General features: G+C 43.1%; 1 protein-coding gene across 1 annotated transcript; it reads right to left on the bottom strand.

Moving 5' to 3' along the window:
* Window positions 1-346: 346 nt before the first annotated feature.
* LOC309800882 (spermatogenesis-associated protein 31E1-like) lies at window positions 347-10384 on the bottom strand (the record flags this gene model as incomplete). The annotated part of the gene is made up of 6 exons (XM_082615190.1): window positions 10234-10384; window positions 2280-2568; window positions 1248-1305; window positions 844-904; window positions 397-615; window positions 347-350 (listed from the first exon to the last, which is right to left on the bottom strand). Exons 2-6 carry the CDS (start codon window positions 2460-2462, stop codon window positions 347-349), a joined length of 525 nt encoding a protein of 174 aa, XP_082471316.1. The 5' UTR covers window positions 2463-2568; window positions 10234-10384.
* Window positions 10385-11263: the final 879 nt, after the last annotated feature.

Below are 11263 nucleotides of genomic sequence, written 5' to 3'. Positions count from 1 at the left end.
CATTCCACAGTCTCACTCTTCCAGGTTCTGCCCACAAGGCTGAGTGTGAGGGACTGAGAAGGTGGCCTGCCCTCCTGTCCAGTCAGAGAAGCCTTTGAGGGCCCATGGTAGTCACCAGATGGAATCGCTCCCAGGGCACTCTGGATTTCCTTACACACAGTTGAGGGGACAAGGAGAGGCCTCTTCAGGGTAGGAACTGACTCTTCTGTTATCACCTTCTCTCCTGAATGAGCCTGAGGAGGTTTCTCCAGGAACTCAGCAAACTGGACTGTTGAGTGGGACCCAGATACACAGGTGGCTGCAGGGGAAGAGGCAAACTGCAGAACGGTGGAGGGTTGGAGCTTTTTCAACTTAAAGACATTTATGGCCTTGAGGACCTTGAGGGGTAGGGTCCACCTGTGCTTTACCCCAAACCTTATAATATGTGCTTCCAGCAACTCTCGAGTGTCTGGATCAGGGAAGGAAACCCTACAGGAGGTGTTCATGCAGGGTTCCCAACCCTTCAAGCAGTGTCTTCCACAGGCTCCAGCAGGCACTGCTTTGCACGCCTCACCAGGAGGGTCTTGACATGAGAGCTGATGAAAGTTGTCCTTGCCAGGAAGCCTCCCCAGGCAGCTGTAGGAGAGCAGATGGGGCCAGGATGGCTGGACAGGACAGGCAGGGGTGGGCACCTGCAGCCCAAGAACCCTCCTCTGCCCCCACACTGACTTCATAAAGCTCCTGCTCTCCCTCACTCTAGGGCCTTAGCCACGCCCTCCCATGGCTCCCCCTCCCAGGGCTGGGGTCACATTATAGGCTCTGGGAGGAAGGACGACCCAGGAGAGAAGGGGAAAGATTCTTTACCTTTGCAGAAGTGAAACCAGGTTGTGAGTCCCCTCCAGTTCTTCCAGGCAATCTCTGCAAGCTGGAAATCAGGAGACTGGGTCATGGTGGTGAAGGCAGAGGCCTTAAGAGTCTTTCAGGAGGCTGAGTGCAATGGCCCTTTAAGGGAAATCTTTGGAGGATTAGACTCTGGGGCCCAAGTATCAGTGTCCAAGGCCACATGTCCCTGACAGTGATGGTAAGTCTCACTTGAAAAGGGTTTGTCCTTTGCAAAGTGCTTCCACGTTAATTAGGCTCAGGCTCTGTTTCCTGAGGAATAAGCTCTGCCACTGGCATCCTCAGAGACCGTGAAGCTGGGCCCTCAGGACTAGGAGAGATGGAAGCTAACTCTCGGGGGCGCGCAGGGCTGAATGGCAAAGGCTTACCTTTCAAAGATCCACTTTTCTTCCTACTCCTGCTCCTCCCCTTCAGCTCTACTTGATGCTGAGAGATAAGAAAAAATGAGGGGCGAACACCCAACTCTCACTGTCCTCTATCTAGGCAAGCTGTGTTCATGAACAACATGACTTTCTACATTTAACTAAAACTCTGTGGGTTTTTTTCCCCTTTTACTTATTTTTAAAGTGGATAACAATATTTTCAGTTTTTCTTCTTTGAAGAGTGCAAAGAAGGTTTTTTTGGGTTTTTTTGTTTTTTGTTTTTTGTTTTTTTGTTTTGCAGTACGCGGGCCTCTCACTGCTGTGGCCTCTCCCGTTGCGGAGCACAGGCTCTGGACGCACAGGCCCAGCCGCCATGGCTCACAGGCCCAGCCACTCCGTGGCATGTGGAATCTTCCCGGACCGGGGCACGAACCCGCGTCCCCTGCATTGGCAGGGGGACTCTCAACCACTGCACCACCAGGGAAGCCCAAGAAGGATTTTTTAAGTTTTAATCACCATAGATTTCTTCTGTCACTGTTCCTCTGATCAAGAAACACACACATTCTCAGACCTAAATGCCCACGTGAGCTTTGTCAGATAGGATTCTGCTTCCCAAGGCCAGACCTCCACTCCAGCCTCTTCTCTCAGGCTCTCAGGGGCTCAGCCCCAACACAGAGGAAGGTCTCACTTGTGACACCCACTGTGGGTAGGTGGCTGGTGAACCAGGGCTCAGAGGTCAGCCTTCCTGCAGAGATTGAACTCTTAGTAATCCAGTCCTTGACCATTATTAGTCACTGCATTTGGGACTTGCCCTGGAGCCCTCTACCATACCTGAACTCCTGGTCTAAGATCTTAGGCTAGAAATCCTCATGCCCACTCTAACCCCTCTCTGGCCTGGCTTTTCCCTAGAAGGATGATGTTCTATACTTTTCTGAGAGTTCCCATCTCAGGAGTCTCTCTAGGTGGTTTAGAAAAGTGGAAATAAGAATAAGAAAAAAAGAGATAATCTCTGCTGGGATTAAGCCAAAGGTTTCTTACCTTCCTGATGTTTCTATGTTTCCTAGGTGGTGCTAAGAATGGATTACTCTGGAAGCAGGGGAGTAACATTAGGAAGAGCCCCAGTCCACACAGGAACCCAAGGATGATATTAATCACCCAGGAAGTTGGGCTGCATCTCAGCCAGATAGCAACAATGTTTTTCAAAGAAAAGAGATTCTCCATCTTCTGAATTGCATTGCTGCCCTCAGGCAACAGAGCACTGGGAGTTCACTTGATGGCAGAACCCCAGGCCTGCATCACAGAGCTGTGGCCTTGTCACAAAGGGCTCCTGAGTGTGGGGGAGGGGCAATAAGAGAAACAGGCTGAATCACTGCCCCGCCTTCCCATCCAGACCCACAGACACCTGCACCCTCCTGGGGCTTCCAGATCCCTCCTTCCAACTACTCTCATCCTGTCAGAGACCTTAGCCAATTTTCTGTTCATTGCATCTGGAACCTGGTTCCTTCATCCATTAGAGACCTTTACTTGAGGCCCACCAATTTGATAACTCTTGAACATCTTAAGCTGACCCTGGAAGACTGGCTATTTCACAGACATTTTTACTCAGGATTTCCTTTGTCCTCAGCTCCAACTTTCCCACATCATGTTTGTGTCTTGTGTAAACCCAGGGATAGAACTTGAATTTCTTTTACACTTATTTAGTTTTGTGAATTTTGAATAGTGTATGTTTTGCCTCATTTTCTATCAGAGGGAACTACACACAAAAATTAAAATAATTTACTTTTCAAAATTCATAAGTACGAAAGAATGATAAATAGTTATGTAATAGGGAAGAACAAATCTGACTCCACATTAGATCTTTTTTACTTTAATCTTTATGCTTTGTTGCCGGAGCTAACTCTGTCCATCCCTGTGACCCAGGCTGGCTCTGCACTTTTTGGAAAACAATGTTGCCTATAGCCTGAAATATACAGGATAGCCTATTGCTAAGGCTCTGACTTTTAAGAGCTCATTCATGGAGATAAAAAGTTGCAGAACAGAGAATAATAATTGTTTTGTTGGAGGTTTACAGGAACACGTGACCTGACCAGGATCTGACCCATCTGGCCAGCTGCTAGAACAAAGGATCCAACACCAAGATATTTGCAACAATTAGTCATGCCCCTCCCTCACCTTGCCTTTAAAAAGGCTTTGCTGAAAGCCTTCAGGGAGTTTGGGGTTTTTCCTGGGCATGAGCCACATGTCTTCTTGCATGGCACTGTGTAAACCTTTCTCTGCTCCAAACTCTGATGTTTCAGTATTTAGCCTCACTGTGCATCAGGCACACAGACTTGCATCTGGTAACAGTTAAACCTTCAAATGATGTTTCTGTAAGTTTGTAGTGTTTATAATTCTGGAGTTAGTAAATCTTTAAACTGCACAAAAACTTTTGGGACACACTGCAAACACGCACACACACACGTCCTTATTTTCCTTAACCAATCTAGTACTTTCAAATCCAATAATCCATAATTTTCTACTTAAAAAAAATCTTTCATATGTTGTCTCAACCCAACTTCTTAGTTTGCAACGATAAGACAGTCCCCACTCTCCAGATAAATTTTGAAATATGTGGTCTTAATCCATTAGGGCTGCTATAACAATATACCATAGACTGGGTAGATTAAAAACAACAGACATTTATTATCACAGTTCTGGAGGCTGGGAAGCCCAAGATCAAGTCACCAGTATGGCCACCTCGTAGTGAGAGCTCTCTTCCTGGTTCACAGCTGGAGGCTTCTCTCCGTATCCTCATATGATGGGAGGAGGCTAGAGATATCTCTGGAGTCTCTTTTATAAGGCACCAATCCCATTCATGAAAGCTCATAAGCACTTTTGCATGGCCCCGCCTCCTATCTTTAAGAGGTAGGATTTCAACATGTAAATTTTGAGAGAACATTAACATTCAGACATGTGCACTCATTCTATACCCGGAAGCTAGGAATGGGTTAGGGTGAGCCAAGGTCCTGACCCTAAAGGGCTGTAGGGTGAAGAGTAGGACTAGGGGTCAAACCCTTGGGGCTGAGCCAGGTCTTGAGCAGCCTCTTCAGATATTCCTAGTGTGTTATGTATGTATTCTCTTTTCTGAGTGTGCCTTGCCTTTCCTGCCCCATCCTCCCAGGCCCCTGAAGCTTCAAGTCCAGCCTGAACCATACAGAAAGGGAGCTTTGAGTCTTACACAAAATTCCCTTATGACACCACTTTCTATCCCTTAGCAGTAACACAAGATTCACTGAAGGATTCACATGGTAAATATGTCTTAATGCCCCATGAGGGCTTTAAAATAATGTGTATTCTCTGCTTGTTGGTCATAATTTTATACAGTTTTAGTGGGAACGTGGACATGTGAGTTTATTTGGCTATATTGCCATGAATGTGCACTTTCACAAACGTATCTCCTACATCTACTATTTTTCCTACAGTCTTTTCCTCCCATATGATATTCTCACCTTAATTCAACCTTTTATCAAAATTTAGACTTAGGTCTGTCACCATGTGGACATGATTTGTAACAAAATAGCTTCAACCGAGGAGGTCAGTGGAAGGCCTGGACCAGCTACCTTGGTTCCATGATAGTAAGCAAAGGATCGCAAACTACCATGTTAAGCTTAAGCACAAAGCAAAGTTTATTTAAGTGTAGGTACACTCTCAGAGAGGGAGAGAGAAGGAGAGAGAAAGAGCAGGCTGTTTCTGAGAACAGGCTATTTCAGCGAAGTGAAGCAAGCCCAAAGCAAAGCAAAGTATATCGAAGCAAAGGTACACTCTCAGGGTGGGGGGGGATGGGTGTACTGTTTCTGCAAATTGAAAGCAGCATTCCTATAAAGGCTTACGAGCGCTTTTAAGGAGCATTTTGCAGAGAGGTGGGGGTGAGTGACAAGGATCATTATTTGATTGACAGTCCTGAGCTATGTAACAAGTTTTCTGCTGCGCATGCTCTCATCCTTGAATCCCCAAGAAATGCCTACTGGGTGGGGGGAGGGGCAAAACCACATGTAATTTATTGTAATTATGGTACAATGAGTTTGGATTTACTATAGGTTATACGCCTGTCTGGTCTGGGCATGCACAGCCTGGAGAAGTCCCCTTGTGTTACTGTGCCTCTCTTTATCAGGATAAGCTGCCCACCACCCGACCATAGTTTCTCCCGTTCTGGGTGGATTCAAGGGAGAGTCCCCAGATGGCTGGGTGTGACTCAATTTCTTCTTCTTGTCTTTCTCACCACTGTCACCTCCTTGCTGCTAATGTCTGACTAACTACCTAACAGGTCTTCTTTGCATTCATATTTGCTCTCTAAATTTTCTCTATTACTTTATTTTCAATATGTTTTGTTTGATGGGTTTTTTTTTTGAAATTTAAAAATCTTATGATAACATTTACCTTGATTTATTTAATTATTGTTCTACTGTTATTGATTTCTGCCATCTTATTTTATGCTTTATTTTCTACATTTTCTTTATTGTTTCTTTTTTTCCCTTCTTCGGCATCTTCCATTTTACAGGTCAAGGGTACTTATGTTTGTTTGACATTTGGGAATTTTTAATATTGTAATGGTTTTATATCTTGAATTATGTTACTTTTCTCCTCAATTTCTTACCCGTGGATGAAAAATGTTCCCTGCCATATCAGTAGACAAAGGATGTTGCAGTCATCAAGTCAGACGTCAAAGCAGGAACCCTCAACTGTGCACCTTGAGGGGATTCGGGATGGAGAAAAACAGGGTACTGATTCTATAGTTAAGGTGCATATCAAAGGAATGATTTCACGGAGCCCAGATTCTTTCATCTTCTCATACATAGAAAAGTGCTAAAGTCCTTAACTTGAGATGTCTAGTTTTCTTTAATTAATAGTAATCTTTTGATGTTCTGACTACCTGGTTTTTGTTGACTCCTCCCTTAGGTCTTCTGAGCAGTTCCTCAGAGTGATCTGACAGGCTGTGTTCTGGGCTTAAGTCCTCAGAAAATCTGCCAAATAAAACATAATTCTCCTTTTGGGTTGTGCATATTTTTCAGTCAGCAGTCTTGGCAACCAATGAAGGGGCCCAGAGCAGACTTTTCTTCTTTGCCTGAACTCTATGAGGATCCAGAGTCCTGGCACCAGCAGAGGCTTCTTGGGCCTGTCCGCTTTCTCAGAGTGTCCAGACGAATTTGGGTGAGTATCTCCTGGTTCTTGGATCTCCAGTTTTGGTTGATGATCCTAAGTTTTATTCAGTGGTGTTAAACTCTTCTCTTGAGTAGTAGGTTATCCTTGAAACTTGGTTTCAAGAAGAAGTACCTGGGTCATCCTCAGTGAAAGACACTGGGAAGATTTTTACTCAGTTTAAACACTGAGAGCTTATCCTCAGTAGAAAAACAGTGGGAAGACTTTTGCTCAAGTGGGTTAGCCTCACTTAAAAGACACTGGGAAGATCTCGCTCAGTTTAGACACTGTGTGATTTATCCTCAGTTGAAAGACTGGGGAGACTTTGCTCAGGTGAAAGACACTGAGTAAAAGTTGGACTGGGTAATTAGGTGGAAGACTAACCTGTCTTCCTTGAATTGGCTACTTTAATAGAGTTTGTCAAACTAAAAGTGATCTTCACAAATTGAACTCAGAATGGGGAACTTAGCTTTCAATACAAAAGAAAAAGAAACAACATATTTCCAGCCTCCAACGGATATCCTGGCCAGGTTTATGTCCATACAAAATTTACATTTACAAGTACTTACTTACTTGGGACTTAAAGAAAATCTTGCCCTAAAAATGACTAAGATAGGACTCTTTTATTGCATATGCAGTTAAGTTAGAAAAAGCTGGCTTGATAAAAACATCTTTCAGAATTCTGACTTCAAAAAAACAAAAGGCTTTCTAGGGGAAACTTGCATTTCTCTTCCTGTGTCTTTGAAATGTAAGTGTTCTGATATTCTTCTGTGTGTGTGTGTGTGTGTGTGTGTGTGTGTGTGTGTGTGTTTTGAGAACTTGGTCACTACCATCCAAAAGTACTTATATGGTGTACATTTGGCAGCCAGTCAAATAGACTGGGATTCTGAGCAGTCTTTTGTCTGACTGTACAACTCTCAGGGGCTTTTTGCCATCTTAACCTTCATTGTGTCAGCCTGTACAACAAAGACCATTACTTTCTTAAACTACTTTTGGGAGTAAACTTTCTGGATCTTATTTAGACAGCATCCTTTACACTCTTTTGTGGGGAAGCCTCTTGCGTCTTATTGATTTGAGTCACTATTAAGGTATACCTCATTTATGGGCAGATCATGGATCCTTCAAATTGGAGAAACTTCTAAATTGGTAAATTTTTAGAGAGCTCTCATTATAAATAGCTGTTTCATTGGCTCCTATGGGGGGGAAATGTTGGAAATTAGACATATAATGGTTAATCTAAAAACTCCTTTAGTTTCAAACAAACCCAAAAAATTGGTTTGGGAAACCTTATTTGTGGTCTCTGCTTCCCCTAAATGGGTCTTACAGATGCTAATAAAAACATTAGAATAATTATTGTTAATTAGGTTAAGTAACAGGGGAAAAAACTGAAGGAAAGTCTAAAAACTTTTTCCCAAAAAGGTGAAAATTTTAAAGGGACTTCTAAATGAATAAGAAATCTTTAGATGGTTATTTTAAAGTGGGATAAATAAAACAGACATTAATGAGATAAATCAAAGATTGGATACAATACTACCTAAGATTGGATGGGCCAAAGGGATCTCCTACTTGTCATCAACATTAAAGGGCCAGACCCAAACAAGTCTGCCCTATTTACTCCAGTTTAAAATACGTATATTTTATTACATATAAATTTTATACACGTAAAATTACACTGAGATACCTGACCAACAATTACTTGGGGCAAAAGTTAGACCAATTAATCAAGTTAAAAGATTGACAGAAGTGCCTGAGTCCCTTGGCTCAACCACTCTCTGGGGACCCCAGAGTCTTTATAAAAATTGGTATGTTTAAATGGGCATTGTATAAGATAATTACCTCTCTTTTGCCTAATTATATTGTGTGGGATAGACATGTTTCACTGGGGAATTCTTCCCCTGCTTGATATTATAAGATGGCATATGAAGGAAATATTAATTAAACATACTAAAGGAAACCAGTGGGATTACCTGAGCCTATACAATATAAAGTAAAAACTGACAGCTAATATTTAAGGGATAATAAAAATAAATAATGGAGACTTTACTCTGGGTCTAATCTGTGCACTCAGAAAGAGGGTCTTTGTTGAATGCCTTATGCAAGTTTTGAAGGTATGATAAATTAAACCATAAAGTTCTAGACTATAGAATTCTGAAATTTCAGTCTAGTTGGAAATCTTCTCACTGATACAGAAAAGCAAATTAAAGAAAACGTAGTTGGGCAAATCAATCTTTCAATATTATTTAGGTGACAGGCCAGTTCTTTGGGGAATTAAAAGCAACTGTCTTTGTCTTGCAAATCGGTACAAATCAGAAATGTAAATACAGACCACAATGACCTGAGACTGAGCCTAATTAGCTAAATTAGGTAGAACCTGAAACCAAGGTTAAAAAAGGGGAAAAAATGGCCTTTTAAAACTCAAACTGCTGATTAGTCAGTCAAGAAGATGGAAGAGTAGGAAGATGTGGAGTTCATATCTCCCCACAAATGCATCAAGAATACATCTACAAATGGAACAATTCTCCCAGAGCACCTGATAAACACTAGCAGAGGACCTCAGGCACCTGAAAGGACAAGAAAGATCCCCACGTAACCAGGTAGGACGAAAGAAAGAAGAAGGGAAAAGGAAGAGCAGATGAAGTGGGACGTGACCTGTGACCCTGGGCAGGGGAGCGGAGCTGAAGGTGAGAAGAGGTTCCCGCATCTGGGGAAGCAGCGGGGAGAGAAGCTGGGGCAGAAGGAGAAATTTGGTGGCTCAGAGAACAGTGCAGCAGCCAGTCTGTGGCAGGCAGAAGAGAGTGAGGCCTACACAGATGGTCTGGCCACAGCTCTGCATGCCCCAGCCACTGGTGACCACTGGTGCACACGGGGGCTGAGTGTTGGAATGTGGGGTTTGAAGAGCAGATCCAGGAAGGGGAATGATGTTGGCTGTGAGGAGACAGCTCAAGGGGATAGGAGTGAGGAGCTCCACAACAAGGAATGCTCCTGGAGTAAGCCCAGACCAGCATAGAAGCAAAGTGCCACTGCTGAGTGATGCACAAAGGGCGGGGCCACCATTGCAGCCTCTCTCCTCACACACCGGCCCCTGCCTCCACAGGCACTAGGAAGGGCTCCTGCCAGAGTGGCTCACATGCCCCCAGCCATCATCACCTCAGCACTCTCCTGCTTGGGAGGCCCATTTGCCCAGCTTGCCATCTTGACTCCCTCCTGCCTGACAGGCTCGTGCATCCCATAGCCACCCAGCACCCTCTCATCTGGGCAGCCTGCCTGCCCTGATTGCCGCTTCTACATCCTCCTGCCTGACAAGCTCATGTGCTCCAGCAGCCTTGGGAGCAGACGCCAGTGGGTGGCCCACATGCAGAGATGGGGCTGAAACCACAGCTGAGTTCCAGGGAACATGCAACTAAGGAAGAAGGGCTGAAATCTCTCCTCATGGCTGTGCAAATCATGGCATTACACTTCCTCTGATGGCTTCCTAAATTCAGCACCTGGGAACATCCCAATGGACAAGTGCTCCTGCAGCTGAGACAGGTCTGGCTTTAGCAGCTGTGGGTTTTGTGGGCACATACATGCTGGGGTTTGGCCAGGCCAGAGTCTGAGCTGCCTCCATATCTCACATAGTGGGTCCAGGTACATAATTACTGCAGTCCTGGGACCTGACCTCAGTGGATCTGGGCCAGTGGCCTAGTAAAAATGATGCCTGAGTCACCAGGGCCAGTTGCCGGCATAACCATGGTTAAGGTGGGACTGAGAGCAGTACCAACAGCCGTGTACTTTGTAAGCCTACACAATGGGTGAAAGGAGACAAAACAGAGCATACCCACAGGTGAACACCTCCAGAGGAGGAATACTCAATGGCTTCTATCCCAGTGGGAGTGCTCCAGTCCTCCCGACCTCACACCGCAGATCAGAAACACAGCTAAGAAACAGATCTGACGGCCTCTACTCCAATGACTAGGGATCGGGACCCAACCCTGACAAGGCAGTGACAACCACAGAGGAAAGGGAAATTTCTGCTGAATAAAAATCAAAATTAAGAAAATCAACAGGAAAGATCAAACTTGGAAAATGTTTGCAATATCAATATCTGGCAAAGAACTTATATACAGATTAAAGAATTTTTACACTTCAAAAATAAAAAGACAATCCAACGGGAGAAAATGGCAAAAATATATTTATGGATATGTTATATATATAAATGTAAAGTATATGTATCTATGAATATATGCCTATTGGCTATTTGCATGTCTTCCTTTTATTTTTAAGTGCCTAATTATATTTTTTATATGTATACACACTATTACATATAAAATAGATAACTAATAAGAACCTACTGTATAGCACAGGGAACTCTATTCAGTACTCTGTAATGACCTATATGGGAATAGAAACTAAAAAAGAGTGGATATATGTATATGTATAAGACTCACTTTGCTGTACAGCAGAAACTAACACAACATTGTAAATCAACTATACTCCAATAAAAATTAATTAAAATATTTACATATATTGTATACAACATATATATTAAGTATATATAATTTATATATATTTAGAGATTGCTCCATCAAAGACGTATAAATTATAATTATAATGAGATACCACTACATATCACTATAATGTCTAAAATTTAAAAAACTGTTAATATCAAGTTTTGGTGTGGACCTAGAGAAACATGAATACATTGTTAATGGGCTTGTAGCATGAAAGCTTTAAAGTTAAATATACATTTACATATGACCAAGCAATTACCTAATAGTTCATACTTATCCAAGAGATATGAAGTCTTATGTCACACAAATTTGTTCACAAAAATGTGTAACACCATTATTCATAATAGGTAAAACTGG

The sequence above is a fragment of the Mesoplodon mirus genome (genome assembly GCF_964341445.2).
Source record: "Mesoplodon mirus genome assembly, chromosome: 3".
Taxonomy (NCBI): domain Eukaryota; kingdom Metazoa; phylum Chordata; class Mammalia; order Artiodactyla; family Ziphiidae; genus Mesoplodon; species Mesoplodon mirus.
This window is presented reverse-complemented; position numbering and strand designations above follow the sequence as displayed.